Source organism: Sus scrofa, chromosome 1 (assembly GCF_000003025.6).
Source record: "Sus scrofa isolate TJ Tabasco breed Duroc chromosome 1, Sscrofa11.1, whole genome shotgun sequence".
In the NCBI taxonomy this organism is placed as follows: domain Eukaryota; kingdom Metazoa; phylum Chordata; class Mammalia; order Artiodactyla; family Suidae; genus Sus; species Sus scrofa.
This window is the reverse complement of record NC_010443.5, coordinates 103,020,096-103,037,543: the sequence shown is the minus strand read 5'-3', so window position 1 is coordinate 103,037,543 and position 17,448 is coordinate 103,020,096. Positions and strand designations below refer to the sequence as shown.

Sequence of the window (17,448 nt, the reverse complement as noted above, 5' to 3'; positions counted from 1 at the left end):
TTTGAGACTCTAATGAAAGCTATGGACCCACTCAATAGAAGAAATACACACACACACACACACACACACACACACAGAAATGTGAATTTAATTTCAAATGGGTTACTAAACCCACAAGTTCTTCCATGATCTCCAGATGAAGAACACAGGATCTCTTCTACCACCTCTACTCAAAATGTAATCTATAGAAAGGCAAAAATTGGCAGCATCTGAAACCTTGGAAATGCAGAATCTCAGCATCCCTTTGGATCCACTGAATCAGAACCTGCATTTTAGTAAGATCTGCAGGTGATTTCTAGGCATCTTAAATGTTGAGAAGCTCTGCTTACATAGCCATGTTTATGGAAAGTTTAGAATTAAAAATGTATATCTCGAACAACATTTGGAAATGAGTCATGCTCTAATATTCTTAATCAAAACACATATTATTTGTAAATGTGAAGACAAAGGTGTCAGAAATATTTTACATGTGTTTGATGAGAAATATTCCTTTTCCCACTTTCAACAGCTCACTTTCTGGTCCTCACTTATTTTTCTTCTTTGCCTTACTGTTCTCTTTGTAGGAGGTTAGGGCAGGGACTAGCTAAGTTGGAAGTGAGAGCTGGGATCTAGGAAAGTCCAGAGGGATTTCACATTAAATTGGTTCACTGTGAGAAGCAATTCAGGAGATCCAGCATTTATGAATGAGAGGAAGTCAGGTACATTGCCACCAAATCTGTACACCTATTGGACATAAAGCCTTAGTGGGCTTGAGAAATGGACATTCAGAGCAATGGGGGAAAGAAAGATTGAGAAATTGGAGGGCGGATGCTATTTAATACAGTTTGATCATTTAAAGGGTCTGCTGGGAAATAACTTCTTGGCTGTTGGATGAATTCAATTGGAAGAGACCATGCTTCTCTCCAGACTTAAGAAATGATACTTGACAGCTATGAAAAGCTGTTCTGAAATTCTCTGTTCACTCTTCTACCTTCCAAGTAAGGACATTGGCTCTCTCTTCTCTGTTGTATATATGTGTGGTGAAATATAACCTTCAGGAGTTAGATCTTGTTTCACCAGCCATTGAGCCATTAAAATGTATGCTTAAACCCCCTTCCACAAGATCCCAATTCTTATTAGAAGGCATTAGTAACTTCACTGTGCTCAATTTATAAGGCAATGTGGTCTTCAGATTGTATCAAATCTAAAGCTCCTGGATCTAGTGCTAACATTCTTAACTAGCATCATTCACATTGACATGCTTTGACTCCTAAAGGAAAATGAAACTCTCCAAGCCCAGATTTTATTCTTTGTATTTATAGTTGTGGAAAATGGAAGCGCAGAAGTTAAATGACTTATTTAAGGCTAACCTAGCCAATCATCAGGGGAGGTGGGTCCTAGTAGAGTTTTATTATTTTCCTCCTCTAAGTGCTCTTTTAGTCACACTTGCCAAAGAGACCAGGGAGACTGGCTGAAATCTAATCACATGGCACCTTCCTGCCTTTAGTCCTGCACAATGACAAGCATCAACTCAGACTTGTGTGCACACAGCACTCTATCTCCCTTAACTAACTGTGGTACCACTCCAGAGAAGAGACAAGAAGAAAACAACTAAATGCAACATCTGCTGAATTTAAGGGTAAATCGACAATCTTAGATCTTACAGGTACATTAGGTAAACACACCAACACACCGTTGTAGTCTGAAATAGGACATTTCTATTAAAAATCATGACTCAGGTGACTACAGAAGTAGAAAGATACAAACAACTGTGTAAAAGGATGGGAAATATGAAAGAATACTTAGGAAGGGCAGTTTGGAGTGAATTTGAAAAGAATGGTCATTACAAATACCATCAAATCAACTGGGCTTACTCACCATTGTTTTGCATCAAATTAAAAAAAAAAAAGTTTGTTGGAATCCCTTTCCCACAAAAGACAAAGGCATCTCCTCTGAAAGCTTTGCCATTCCAGTAAATAAAGAGATCCTGGCAATATGAACATCAATTCTCCTGTCAGCCTAAGATGAAAGTCTATACTATGAAGCATGCAGGATGTTTAACATGGCACTTGAACTCCTTATTAAGACCCTGCCAGTAAGATGAAAGTTATAAACATTCAGAGGAAGTAGGATCTTTAAATGGATTTTACACATTTTCTTAGATATTACAGGTCATGTCTTTAGAAATAGTGTGCTGATTGTGAAGTTCTCACTTTTTTTTTAACCGCGGAGATTGTTTTCAGTGTGTTAGATTTTTCACAACACATTTTTGATAGTCCATTAACACAGAGGTTTATATGAACACTTTTATTTGTCTGTTTTGAAATTTTCCTTGGCTCCCAAAGAAAACAACTGGAATCTGACACTAATTGATGAACTATAATGAACTCTGTCAAGTCCTTAGAAGACTTTGCAAGACATTATGTGGCTCAGAATCTTTATTCAAAGGAAAACCTTTCTCTTACTCTTTTATAAAGCAAAGAATATAGAGAATGTCTACCCTTATTTATTCAGTAATTAAGATTGCTAGAACTTCATGTTTCATTTCTCTTTGTAGAGGAAAGCCTATCTAAATCCACAGTTGAGAATTAGTAGGATTCGAGGGACCAAAATTCCTTAATTGGCATAATGGAGAGACTAGGACTAGTTCTTAAGACTCTAGTTGGCTTAGCCTCATTCTTTTTAGGAATAAAGGGGATGCTGTTCTTCTCCAGTCTACTATGGATATCACTGCAGATGTATGTATTTTCATGAAGTTAAGTACTAAATAGAACTTCCAGGGGTGGTGGGTTAGTATTGCTTTTTCCACTCTGTAATTAAATTCAACTTTAGCAGAAGGAGTTATTCATATTTTGGAAGTCTTAGCATTTTATGATCACGTGGTCATGAATTAGGAAAAAGATGGAAATTGTCTCATCTTGTCTTCCTTTATCATCAACATCTAATCCTTATTGCAAACTCTCAAATTATTTTGCTTCACCTATAATCATCATTAGACGTGAAGATCTGAATTTAATTTCTGGCTTAGAATATAAATAGAATTATTCTATTCTGACCAACTCTACACATATTTATGGAGTATCCTTTATATGTAAGAGTTTGTATAAAGGCCCAAAGAACAATGACACATGATCCTGAAACAGCTATAAGTTATTCAACCTCTCTGTATTAATAGTGGTAATAAAAGTTACTTCTCAGGTGGGCATGAATTCACTTGGAAATATCCCTTATAAACTGTAAATTATGGCAAACTGTGACACATTAACCCTACTAGTTTCACTTAAGCTGATTTTTGGAGGTTTATTTTTTTGTCTTTTTAGGGCTTCCCCCACAGCATATGGAAATTCCCAGGCAAGGGGTCAAATTAGAGCTGAATTTGCTGGCCTGTGCCACAGCCACAGCCACGCCAGATCCAAGCCACATCTGTGACCTACACTGCAGCTCGTGGCAACACTGGATCCTTAATCCACTGAGCAAAGCCAGAGATCAAAACCATGTCCTCATGGATACCAGTTGGGTTTGTTACTGCTCAGCCACAATGGGAGTTCTTAAGCTGATTCTTTTAAAAAGCTACTTTGACCCTCAAGATATTTAACAAAATCTATATAACTGCAGTTAGCCATGTGGCTTATCAAGTTCTTAGGAAATATAAAAGGAATATTTGCTGCTTTGAAAACAACTTATTCCTTGTTCTCTCTTTCATCATTCTCTGCAAGTCACAAGGCCACCACTTCCCATGTAATCCAAGGACATTCTTCTTAGACTATGTTTCAAAGTATGTAGTCTACTATGTAACAAAGTTCTGGAAGTAGATATTTTCATGTCTCTATGATTATCTAGATCACTATGCAATGCTTTAACACTAGAGTTTAACTGTATATAGTTGATAATTAGCCTGAATTATATTATCAAACAATTCTTGGTGCAAAATTTTCTCTAATTTTAAAATAGGGCAAAGTTTTGATCAAAAGGACTCAAATTTTGGCTCAGTTGTGTTCATTCACCCCCCTCTTGCCAATAGCTTTTTGCAGTTCTAAAAAGTACTAGCCATTCCTTTTTTACTCTCATTGACCTTCTGGGCTTTAGCTCACAATCTAAGTGATATTCTCACGTGCGTTAACTTTTATGTTTGTTTTACACTTCCTTCTGCTCATCTTGATTTTATTATTGGACTCCAAAGCCCTGGGCCATCCATGGTATCTGGTACTGAAAGCAAAAGATGCCCGCTCCCTGTCTCCTTGCCCTCCTGTGGAGGGACACTGGCAGGTTGGACAGATGAGCTTGACAGGAGCTACTCCAGAGTTGCTGGCTAGTCACTACTCTTGCCATAACTCTGTTCCTTCATCTAGCCTACAGAAGGGAATGAAATATTTACTTAAATATTAAGCTAAAGAACTCAACCTACCTGCTATAAAACAACACTTTCTGAGGGATATTTCATCACTATGATCACCCTAGAAGTCTGCTTATATGGGGGGGGGAGTCAATCTAAGAATAACTACTTATATCACAAAAAGCTAAATCAAATCGTTTATTTTTCTTTAATGTCATATTTCTATGAATTCTTTAAGCTTGGCCATTGGCTCAATTGTTGAACTTGAGCAAACTGCTTAACTTGTAACTATAACATATAACCTTAATCTATAAGCCTTTAGGCTTCAGCTTTGTCATTTATAAATGAGGTACCCATCCCATGGCTTAATTATAAGGTTTTCTTTAGAAATGATTTCCCTTCTTTGGGACAATTAGCAGAGTTTTTAGCTATTTAAATATTGGAACACCATACTAAAGGAAATAGTACTTAATTAAAATACCAAATAGGTTCTGGAGTCACAAATATTTGTAATATATAACACTAGTTTGATTTAATTACATTTCACCCAGGGGTAGTTTAGGATGACTAGACCAAATCAAATCAGATTTCATCTATTAAAAAAATTATGCTAGGAATGAGCTCAGGACAATTCCAAGGAGTTACTATCAAAACCCCAAAACCCTCCAAAACAAACAAACGAAAAACCCCAAAACACACAGAGAAGTGAACTAACATATGAGATGAAATGTAATGGGTGGTAGTGCAATTTTCCACTCTAGAATTGATTGGTGGGACTGGATCCAATAACATCAAATCATTACATCTCTTCTACTTAACTGTGCCAATGATTTATTTGATCTGACTGGCCTGAAAAGTGACCCTCTTGTTCTACCTGCTAAAGGATGGCTGACCCCCTGTGACCTCTGCCTATGACTGATTTCAGCAGGATGGAGCACTCACATGGAATCCTTGATGAACACCCCCAATGGTGGCCTACACATGGCTCAGGGAAAGTAATTGTGTTAATATATTATAGTAATTCATTGGCAGTTTTGTGTGATAGCATATTTACTGAATTGAGGCTAGCCACAAAGATCAGGTTAGAGCAGGAACATAGGATTTCCCAAGCAGCCATAAAATATAAATCAAATGCCTTTTATGTCCCCTGTTGGCCACCCCCACCCACTCCGTATCCTCACTTCTCAGACAAATTGAAGCCCAGGCCACAATTTGCAGAGGGAAAATCAAACTCAATTTCGCAGTACAATGAAGTGAGTTTTGGTCTTGTCATGTCCACTGACATATTGATCCCTAGAAGATTGAAAAGATCAGGATGTCCTAGGTCTTTCGCTTTTATAAATAAAAACATGTAGAAAGGCAATGTGGAAAGGGAGGACAATATAGCACGGGTGCTGCTTGACAAAGATGCAACAACTCCAGGGGCTGATGTTGTAAAACAGCGCTATGATATAAAAGCCACTCTTTAAGAGGTCACATTTTCTTTCCTTTTAGAATTACAGCCTCAGAAGACAAATGGTTTCCTAATCCAGGTTCATTTAAAGTGCAGCTGATCATTTCACAGCTAAAAGGAATTTTCAGTAGTGAAAGGAAAAAAAAAAAAACAAAACAGCCTATCATGGCCCTTTGTAGAATTTATGTCAGATCTATAGTGCCATAAGCTTAACACTTCATCAAGCATTTTCTATTTAATCTGAAAGAGGACTAAGCCAAATTACTTATATGTCCACATCTGCTATTTGCAAAATGCAATGATTGCAGCCTCTGATAATCATTTATAAATGTACACAGCTATTCACATCTGTAGATGAATTATTAAGAAACAGAACCACTTTATCATGAGGTGATGATGAAATTGTAAGAAATACCATAAGACAGCCTAGAGTCTAGTAAGCTAAATTTCTAACTGTGGAAGGAAAAAAAATATGAGTGAAGGAATGAATCTGTTTTCAGATAGGTAGCATTTTGGTCATTATGCCAAGAGGGTGACTTTCTAATTATCATTTACTATAAAAATACTGCCAAATTCTCTGCAACTCCATGGAGATCATTACGTGTTCCCCTATATCTCTTATAAAACTTCTGTAAACATAGCTTCACATGCCTTTCCAGATACAGATTGATAATGCAGCCCCACAAAACCACACACAGGGATTTAAGGAGGGAAAGAACTTCTTCACCGATCCTAATTTAAATGGTTTCAACATGGGAGTTGAAATGAATCTGACTAGTATCCATGACAATGTGAGTTTCATCCCTGGCCTTGCTCAGTGGGTTAAGTACCGGTGTTACCTTGAGCTGTGGTGCAGTTGCAGAGGTGGCTCAGATCCCATGTTGCTGTGGCTGTGGTGTAGGCTGGCAGCTGTAGCTCTAATTCAACCACTAGCCTGGGGACTTCCATAAGCTTCAGGTGCAGCCCTAAAAAGCAAAAAAAAAAAAAAAAAAAAAAAAAAAAAAAAAAAAAAAAAAGGTTTCAACACAATAGGAGCTCCTCATTTAGTGTGATCTTTAAAAATCATAGTGATGCCTCACATTACCATATTCTAGAGTAATTGCTTGTGGTATGTAAAGATAAATTCATTAGTAATTATGCAGTCCTTTATTGTGAAATCCAGAGGTAAATTATTTGAGGTATTTTTTTTAAGCTGACAAGAGAATGACTTTACTTCATCAATCAGTTTGATGAAAGTAATGATTTTCTTAGAATTAAAATTTGTTGAAAGCTCTAAGTATTTCATCTTTTTAGATGAAGAAGCATGTAGTTAATGTCACAGCTAATACATCCGTCAGTCTGCTAATTTTCTTTTTCTTTTAGAATAAGTAAACATCAGCCTTTTCTTAAAAGCATACTATTTACCATTTGTCAGGAGCAATGCAGGGAGAACTTATTTGAAAATCATGAGGTAAGACATTATGAAATGAACAGGAAGCACAGGGAGACAATGGAGAAACAAAAAAAAGGAAAGGCACTTAATAATTCCCAAGTGATGATGGGGTGTTCCTCAGGTGAGTCAGGGAGAGCTGGCATTTAAAGGGAGACTATGAAAACTATAAAATCTTTTAAAGACACAACTCACTTATTGATGCTAAATGGTGTCAGATTTCAAGGCAGCTTTACTATTACTGTAACTAGAAGAAAAGAATAACTTAAATAACAATTGCTCTGTTCTGTCTACTGTCAGATATTCTTTCTAAAATTAGGATTCTTTTGGGTCATTTTTTTGTTAGCATAGATCACTTGGAGCATGGGTTGATTTTCAAACCTGGTGTTTCAATCTAAATATTACTGCCTCTGTAAAGTAAAATTTTCATTTAAAATGTACTTTAGAATATCATTTCTATTTTTTCTCTACGTAACACAGTTGCTAAAAATAACAGTGACAACAACAACTTTCCTTCCAAATAGAACAGTCATCAGTGTAAAGTACTATGGCACTTTAGATTTTGATGTTATAAAAGTGGTACCATTCGGTATAAAAGAATTAAACATTTGTAGAAGAAATGGACAAATTCTTAGAAAGGTACAATCTCCCAAGACTGAACCAGGAAGAAACAGAAAATATGAGATCAATTACTAGTAATGAATTGAATCTGTATTTAAAAAACTCTCAACAGATGAAAGTCCAGGACCAGATGGCTTCACAGGTGAATTCCACCAAACATTTAGAGAAGAGTTAACACCTATCCTATTGAAACCATTACAAACTCACTCTTTGAAGCCATCATCACCCTGAAACCAAAACCAAACAAAGATATCACACAAAAAAAGAGGAAATAGAAGGCCAATACCGATGCTGATATTGATGAGCACAGATTCAAAAATCCTCAACAACATACAAGATTAAGTTGGATTTATCCCAGAGATGCACAGGATTTTCAATATCCAAAAATCAGTCAGTGTGATACAGCATATTAACAAACCAAAGAATAAAAACCTTATGATCATTTCAACAGACATAGAAAAAGCTCTTGATAAAAACTCATTTTTCCTCATTAAAATGTGACAGAAGGTGGCTTGTGAGGAAACATTATTCCTCAACTCAGAATCATTTCAGATGTTTCCTACTCTTTTCTTTTTATCAGTTGTAGAATGATTTAATAGGTTTTCAAATTTATCTTTGTTTTTGTTTTTAAACAATTGGACATTAACCAAGAGTTACAACTGAGCTACTAAAAGCTCAGGATATCATGCTTTTTGCAGTTAACGAAAAGATGCATCACTCCATATCTCCATAGACTTAAATATGCTACTTAAATCTCTATATCACAATTTCCTTGTCAATGAATTGGGGTTAAGAAAGTAGCAACATCATAAAGTTCTGAGGATCAAATGCAACATTACAAGTCTTCAGAAGCATGCAGCTCATATAGCACATATTCAGTAAAGGTTAGTTATTATTAATAGTTGCAATTAACCTGGTGTCTGTTGTGAATGCTAGTCTCCTTCAAGATCATTTCCCTTGGTTGGTGTTGCAGTGGGAAACTAAGTGCAGCCAGAAATCACCAGGCAGCATGTTCTTGACACAGGAATTTTGTGAAATGAATTTTCTTGCTTGAAATTCCCCTTATCTCAATTAGCAAAGACCTCCTAGCTTTGAGGCAATACAAAGTAGCAGATCCTCCTCTTAATGTGTGCCTGGGATATACATGTGGGGAATAGGAGGAAGTCTTGGACAATACAGACTTGCTTTAAATCCTAGTGTGGCTTCTTTGGGGCTAGAAGAGCTGTCTCCTGTGAGATGAAATCATGACCTACAGTGAGCCTATGTGTCAGAGAAGACCCCATCCTGCCCAGGTGTGACGTGCAGCCTGCATCTCAAAGAATGGAACTGCAGGAACTGCACATCCCTCCTGTGTTCTACTCCACCTGCCAGGGTCTGGTAGCCAAGCATCCATACTAGACACCTGTGAATGGTGAGAATGCCAGAGGTGACACACACAGATCGATTCATAAGATGCCAGGAATATGATTTACTCTTAATATAAAGTTAAAATTCACAATTCCAGTCTTAGTTTTCCTAGTTTCTACAGTCACCAGGAAGTTTATGTACTAAAGCAGTGATGAAAATTGTCATTGTAGGTATGGATCTAAGAAACAGAAACTAACTCAAATGTATTTGCACAATGACTGATTGGTCCATCCAGCTGCTTGTGTCTATTAAGGGGGCATCTCTATTAACTTGGAACTGTTGAACCTTATTACCTTATGCCTGATATGCTGGTGTTGTTAAGAATGATGCCAATATTCCAAATAACTTTAAACACTGTTTTATTTATGTATCTGCTTATCTATCTTTCAGCCTATCTATTTGTTCCTCTTCCTCTCCTTCAACTCTTCCTCCCTCTTATTTCTCTTCCTTTCTCCCTCTTTGTGGCCCCTTTGCCCTAATCCCTAATAGAAAATAATTTTTAAAAAGACCTCTGGTTCAGCCTCACTGGATATCAGCTAAGGTAATAAAATGAACACCGTGTTGGGAATTGAAGACTGGTTCTCCTCTCTGCTCTGGTTCTTCCTTCTTAGAGAGGAAGCATAGAGATCTTTCCTATCTATATATTACTTCCTATCTAAGTTTTGGTTTATTTATTTCTAAAATTAGGAAGTTAACTTTACACTGGCCTGACACTCCTTCCTGGCCTTGGAACTCCAAAATAAGAAGCCCTAGAAGATGACTATTGAAAGGCACAAATCAGAAGATTATTTGCATTTCTGTAAAAAGTGATTTTGCAGTCTTCTGTATCTTTAACTCTAGTCTTGGGGTCTAGCCTTAAAGCCTAGAACCCATAAGGCAGACAGAAGAATTTTTCCAGTATTCTCAAGTAGACATCCCCACAGAACCTATTAGAATACTGAACTGATATTCAGGAACAATAGACAACAAGTGAAATGAAAGTCACCTACCACCAGCCAGTTGCTTATAAGGCAAACACCAAAGAGTGTCAGTAAAAGACACAAGCATGCTGAACATGTAACCAATACCAAAAAGACACATTACAGCCAGGCTTTCTCAGGAACCCTCATGCCCTTAAGCAGAACCATGGATGATAACAAAGCTTTTAAATGTGAACCACTGGGCACTCACCTGGCTGGGACAAAAGCGGTGTGTAAGGGACTTTCGGTTCTATTGCACTCATTGGTGGAGGTAGCAAAGGGTTGGCGAAGCTGCGGAGTGGATGGGTGGGTCGAACACAGGCCGTGGGGATAGTTCTGCTGGGGGCCTCCTCATTGCTGGGATGCTCAGGCTGAGTCGGGGGCAACATGGGCGGCTGTTGGGTGGTTGGTGCTTCGCTCACTGCTGCAATGGAAACAAGAGAAGCCATTCATTATTGCAGGACAAAGCTGGCTTTCCCTAAGTCACCCAGAGGGCCCCTGAATCAGTTCAGAGAGTTAAGCCAGGATCTGGCCAATCTATCCTTCAAATTAAGAGCATCTCCATCTCTCTACCCTCATATATTTATGGGCTCTGATAGTGCTGCCCCTTTAAATAGTAGAAACAGACCCAGCAGGACAAGGATCTGTCTTTCAGGAAGAGTAGTAAAAATACATACAGCACTGACTATATTGACTAAACTGTCTGAGCCCTGTAATCATAAGTGATGAAGTGAGAAAAAAGGGTTATTTCTCCTTTCAGAAGTAGCAATGTCAGTGAAATTCAATGTACAAACCCCAGCTACAGCTGCATTATTACCTACCAGCCAATATGCCAATTTTTCTGTGATTTAAACATGCCATGTCAACTGTCAAACAAATCAGAGTTACCAGGTGCTCAAGGCATTGCTAGTAAAATGATACAAATAACAACCATTATCATTATCTTCTATAACAAAACAGAAGCACATCCATCTAAGAAGTTATATGAGAGATGACTCTGTTGGAACAGGTTGCTTGAATGCAGAATGGCCATTTGGGTAGCAAACCTTGTAATTTTCAGTCAGACTACTATAGTTGAAGAGATTTTCTCATAGTTATTTGTGACCGACTTTGGCTATTTGGACAAGTTTTGATGTGGAAACATACCTTTTCTCCAGAGAACACAGCTGAGTTGGACTAAAATATTGACCAGTCAGTTTCCCATGCTAAGGGACACTGACTTGACATTATTTACTCATATTCAGACTCAACAGATCCAAGCTAAACTTCAAATAGAAAGGGCTACATAGTAGATATTAAGCGTTGATGAAATAAGAGTACTTCTGATGATTCATTTCTTAATAAAGTGCTACTGGGGGGAGTTCCTGTGGTGGCTCAGCAGTAATGAACCTGACTAGTATCCAGGAGGATGCAGGTTCCATCCCTGGATCAACTCAGTGGGTTAAGGATCTGACACTGCCGTGAGCTGTGATATAGGTTGCAGATCTGGTGTGGCTGTGGCTGTGGCATAGGCTGGCAGCTGTAGCTCCGATTCAGCTCCTAGTCTGGGAACTTCCATATGCCTCACCTGTGGCCCTAAAAAGAAAAAGAAAAGAAAAAAATAAAATGCTGTAAATTGAGAAAAAAAATGCAATGATAGAGGATAATATTTCACTTTTGAAAGAGAATTTGCAACCAGGAAATATTTCAAGATAATTAGTTTGTGAGATAATTTTGAGGCAATTCTCTGAAAGGCTCAGTGAAGTCAGCAAAGGGCAGAGGAGATAGAAAGAAAATCTGATATTGCTGAAGGGAGCAGAGATTAAAGACACACAAGATCAAGACAAAATATTAAAGATATGCAAAAGTGAAATGTGCCTGCAGAGGGTATTTGTAATAAAACTCAGTTTTCTATATTCGGAAAGGTTAGAGGTGGCTTTGACTCACTGAGAAGGCTTGAGGCTCACCCCCTTCAAAGATGGAGATAGGGAAATATGGGGTTGGCTGAGGACAGGGTATAGCCACATAAAAATCAGAGCCAGAAAACAAGCAAATACTCAATAAAAGATCTCTTCAAATAAGGAAAATGTATCCAAGAAAAAGAGCAAACTGGTTAGAACTTAAAAGAAAAGAGTTCAGTTACAACCTGAGGAGGTGGAGCAAGATGGTGGAGGAGTAAGAGGTCATGCTCACCTTCTCCCACAAACACATCAAAAAAACACATCTACATGTAAAACGACTTGCATAGAACATCAACTGAATGCTGGCAGAACTTAAATCTCCAGAAAGGGCAAGAAACTTTTGACATAACTGGGTAGAACAAAAGAAAAATGAGAGAGGGAGAAAAGGAATCAGAATGGGACTAGCATTCCTGAGAGGTAGCTGTGAAGGAGAAAAGGAACCCACCTTCTGGGAAGCCACCTAAGTGACAGAAAGATCAGCAGAGTTGGAGGGACCTCAGAGTCACAGAAAATTGAAGCAACTGGACTGAGAATAGCAAAGCAGAGTGAGAACCACACAGATCATCTGAACTACTGGCCTAGACACCAGAGACTGAGATGCTTGGGTGGGGGCTTGGCAATGAGACTCAGCTTCAAGAGGTCAATCCCGGGAAGAGGACTGGGGCTGCCTATGTGGAGACAGCCTGAGGGGCTAAGGAGCAGTGCACCATGGGCGGGGGAGTGGTATGCCATGGGTTGGGGAGGAGAACACCATGGTAGAGGGAACCCAGGAAAAGGTCCAGACCTGCAGGAGAGGCAAGGCACCATTGTTGGGGAGGGTGAGAGGAGGAGGGGTGGACTGCCATAGGAAACTGCCTTCACCAGAGTGTACACCTGTGCCTGGGGGCTCTCAGAGGGCTGGCTGGCTCTGGTGCAGGCTACAGGCGGAGAGAATCCTCTTGCTCACTTAGAGGAGACTGGGTGCTTCTTGTGCAGGCTACCAGTAGCCAGGTACCTCTTGTATGGGCTAAGGGCATCATGGGGCTAAGTGTGATGTGGTGCCTCTTGCATGATCTACAAGGGACAGACCCGACATTTGTCTTGGAGGCCAGAGGGAGGCATGGCTTGCCACCACTGGGGGCCTATAAGTGGGCTCCACCTGCGACACCAGTTACCTCAGGAGTTGGCAAAAAAGAAAAAGGGCATTGTAACCAAGCACCACACATTACTGCTCTCACCCCTCTGGGAACACACCTGCCCTGTAGGTGCCATTGCCCAATGCTCTGGGCAGTGCCCAGACTCCTGATCACTGTCCCTTCCCAAGACCCTACAACTAGGACCAGCTGGTATAGCACCTCCTGCATGGGCTAAGCAGGTCAGGGTGCTTCTTGCATGGTCTGCAGGTGGCGGGTGAAAACCATCTCTGACTCCAGAGGTGGGTGTGGCCCACTGCCACCAGGATCTCTGAAAAGAACCACTTGCAGCCCCAACCACCTCAGAGGGCACCACAGAGGAGGACATTGTGACTGAACAACACCTGTTGTTGCTCTTGTTCCCCTAGGAGAACACCTTCCCTGCTGCTACCACTGCTAAATGCTCTGGACAGTGCCCAGATACTTGATCACTGTCCCTTCCCAGGAACCTGCAACTAGGAGCAGCATGTGCAGCACCTCCAGTGGGGGCTAGGCAGGACAAGGTGCTTCTAGCATGGTATACAGGAGATGGGGGCAAATCACTGAAGTTATCTCTGGCTCCAGGGGTGGGAGTGCCCAGCTACCACTAGGGGTTCATCAACAGGCACCACTTGTAGCCCCATTCACCTCAAGGGCACCACAAAGGAGGGCATTGTGACCGAATGCCACCTATTGATGCTCTTGCACTCCTGCGGACACACCTGCCCTGCTGCTGCCAATGCCAAACAGTCTGGGTAGTACCCACATGCCTGATTTCTGTCACTTCCCAGGATCCTACAACTAGGAGTACCCTGTACAGCACCTCCTACGTGGGCTAAGTGAGACAAGTTGCTTCATGCAAGGTCTACAGGTGGCAGGGGCAAACCACCACAGTTATCACTGACTCCAGAGGTGGTCATGGCTCGCTACCACTAGGGGTCCCTGAACAGGCACCACCTGTGGTTCCAATCACCTCAGAGGAGGGCACTTCTATCAAACACCAGCTGTTGTTGCTCTCACTCCCCTGAGAATTCACGCACCCTGCTGCTGCTACTGCCAAATGCTCTAGTCAACTTGAAGATCTGCCTAGAGCTCATTACCACTTCATGGGGCCCTGCAACTAGGAGTAGCCTGTGCCACTTTCCTGCAGGTCCTTGCTGCTATTGAGAGCCCAATGACCAGGCACTAACTACTGGGCATTGCCTCCTTTTCCTTGAAAATACACTGTGCATCCTGGGGATAACAGCCTGCTCATACCCAAGAAAGAAACAGCAAATATTCAAACTCTCACACCAAAAATAAAGAGTAACCCCCTAAAAATTACAAAGGGGTGCTCTTGTATAGCAGTAGCCTTACAAGACTAGTTTGGTTTCCCCAAACTCACAGAAAAAGAAAAACACAAACAAGATGAAGAAACCATTCCCAGTTAAAGGAACAGGAGAATTCACCTAAAGCAGTCAACAATGAAACAGACCTCTGCAGTCTGCCACACATTGAGTTCAAAAGGGAGATAGTGAAAAATACAGAAGGAATTAAGGGTGAATAGCAAGGAATTAAGAGAGGATATGAACAGTAATTCAGATTCCTTTAGAAAGGAACTAGAAAAATGTAAGGAGGAGCCAATAAAAACTAGAAAATTCATTTGCAGAGACACAAACTGAGCTGAAGGCAATAAGAGCATAATGAATAATGCAGAGGTATGATTAGTGACATGGAAGATAGAATAATGGAAATCACCCAATCAGGACAGCAGATGGAAAGCCAAATGAAAAAAACATGAAAGCAATATAAAAGACCTATGGGATAATATAAAGTGGGCCAATCTACACACAATAGGAATTCCAGAAGGAGAAGAAAAAGAAAAGGGGATTGAAAATGTATTGAAGAAATTATGGCTGAAAATTTTCCATATCTAAAGGAAACAAGGAAACTGATACCAAGATATGGGAAGCACAGAGGGCCCCAAACAAGTTGAACTGAAAACAGGCCCACACCAAGAGATATTACAATAAAAATAGCAAAAGTTAAAGATAAATAGAGGATTCTAAAGGCAGAAAGAGACAAGCAAAGCGTTAATTATAAGGGAACCCCCATAAGTCTATCAGATGATTTCTCTACAGAAACACTACAGGCCAGAAGGGAGTGGCAAGATATATTTAAAGTGCTGAAAGGAAGAAAATTGCAACCTAGAATATTATATCCAGCACAATATCATTTAAAATAGAAGGGAAAATAAAGAATTTCTCCAACAAACAAAAGCTTAAAGAGTACAGCAATACTAAACCCATCCTGAAAGAAATACTGAAAGGGCTTCTCTAAATAAAAAAAAAAGAAAGAAGAATTAGGATGGAGGAAACCACAATTGGAAAGCAATCACTTAAATAAGCTGGCATACAGATCTAAACATGAAGATGTTAAAAAAAAAAGACAACAAAATGTTACAATGGGGGGAAGGAAAGTAAGAAAATACAGCTTCTTTTTTTTTAATTTTAATGATGTGTTTCAGCCTATATGACTATTAGGCTAAAGCAAGCAGATACAGGAAGGGGTTAACATACTTAAAGAACAGGGCAATCCCAAATCAAAACTGGACATTACACTCACAAAAACTGAAAAGAAAAGTACTCAAGCATAAAATAACCAAACCAAAACAAAAAGAGAAAATAATAAAATAGAAACAGAATCAACAGGAAAACAGATTTAAATGGCAATAAATATGTATCTATCAATAATCACTTTAAATATCAATGGACTTAATGCTCCAATCAAGAGACACAGAGTGGCGGATTGTACAAAAAAGCAAAAACCTACAATCTGCTGTCTACAAGAGACTCACCTTAGGGCATAGGACACATATAGATTGAAAGTTAGGGGGTGGGAAAAGATATTTCATGCCAATAGACAAGACAGGAAAGCAGGAGATTCAATACTCATATCAGACAAAATATACTTTAAAATGAAGGCCATGAAGAAAGACAAAGAAGGACACTATTTAATGGTCAAAGTATGCATTCAAGAAGAATATATTACAATCAATATATATGCCCCTCATATAGGATCACCCAGATACCTACAGCAAATACTAACAGACATAAAAGGAGAAATTGACGGGAATACAATCATAGTAGGAGAATTTAACACCCCACTCACATCAGTGGACAGATCCTCTAGACAGAAAATCAATAAGGCAACAGAAATCCTAAAGGACACAATAGAAAAGTTAGACTTAATCGATGTTTTCAGGACATTGCATCCAAAAAAATTAGAATACACATTCTTCTCAAGTGCATATGAAACATTCTAAAGGATTGAGCACATTCTGGGGCACAAAGCTCACCTCAACAAATTTAAGAATATAGAAATTATTTCACGTATTTTCTCTGATCACAGTGGCATGAAACCAGAAACCAACCACAGGAAAAGAAATGAGAAAAAACTTACTACAAGGAGACTAAACAACATGCTCCTAAAAAACCAATGGGTCAATGAGGAAATCAAGAAGGAAATTAAAAAATGCCTCAAGACAAATGATGAGGCCACAACCACTCAAAATCTATAGGATGCTGCAAAGGTAGTGCTCAGAGGGAAATTCATAGCAATACAGGCCTTCCTCAAAAAAGAGGAAAAATCTGAAATCAACAACTTAACCCACCACCTAAATGAATTAGAAAAAGAAGAACAAACAAAACCTAAAGTCAGCAGGAAGAAGGAAATCCTAAAGATCAGAGAGGAAATCAATCAAATAGAGATTCAAAAAACAATAGAAAAAAGTCAGTAAAACTAAGAGCTGGTTCTTTGAAAAGGTAAACAAAATTGACAAACCTCTGACTAGACTCACCAAGAAGAGGAGAGAAGAAATCCAAATAAACAAAATAAGAAATGAAAAAGGAGATATCAAAATGGATACTACAGAAATACAAAAAACCATGAGAGAATACTATGAACAATTGTATTTTAACAAATTTGACAACCTAGAAGAAATGGACAACTTTGTAGAGACTTACAGCCTACCAAAACTGAATCAAGAAGATATAGATCAACTGAACAAACTGATCACTAAAAATGAAATTAAATATGTAATAAAAACACTCCCTACAAATAAAAGTCCAGGACTAGATGGCTTCATGGGTGAATTCTATCAAACATACAAAGAAGAAGTTATACCCATTCTCCTTA

General features: G+C 39.1%; 1 protein-coding gene across 6 annotated transcripts in view; it reads right to left on the bottom strand.

Moving 5' to 3' along the window:
- DCC (DCC netrin 1 receptor) overlaps nt 1–17,448 on the bottom strand; it is a 1,568,393-nt gene that overhangs the window by 49,478 nt on the left and 1,501,467 nt on the right. For 5 of the 6 annotated variants that reach the window (XM_021073445.1, XM_021073448.1, XM_021073456.1 and 2 more), the window contains one exon: nt 10,393–10,605. In XM_021073445.1, the coding sequence (XP_020929104.1) occupies nt 10,393–10,605 (213 nt within the window). The remainder of the gene's footprint in view (nt 1–10,392; nt 10,606–17,448) is intronic. The other variant, XM_021073460.1, reaches the window with a different exon arrangement.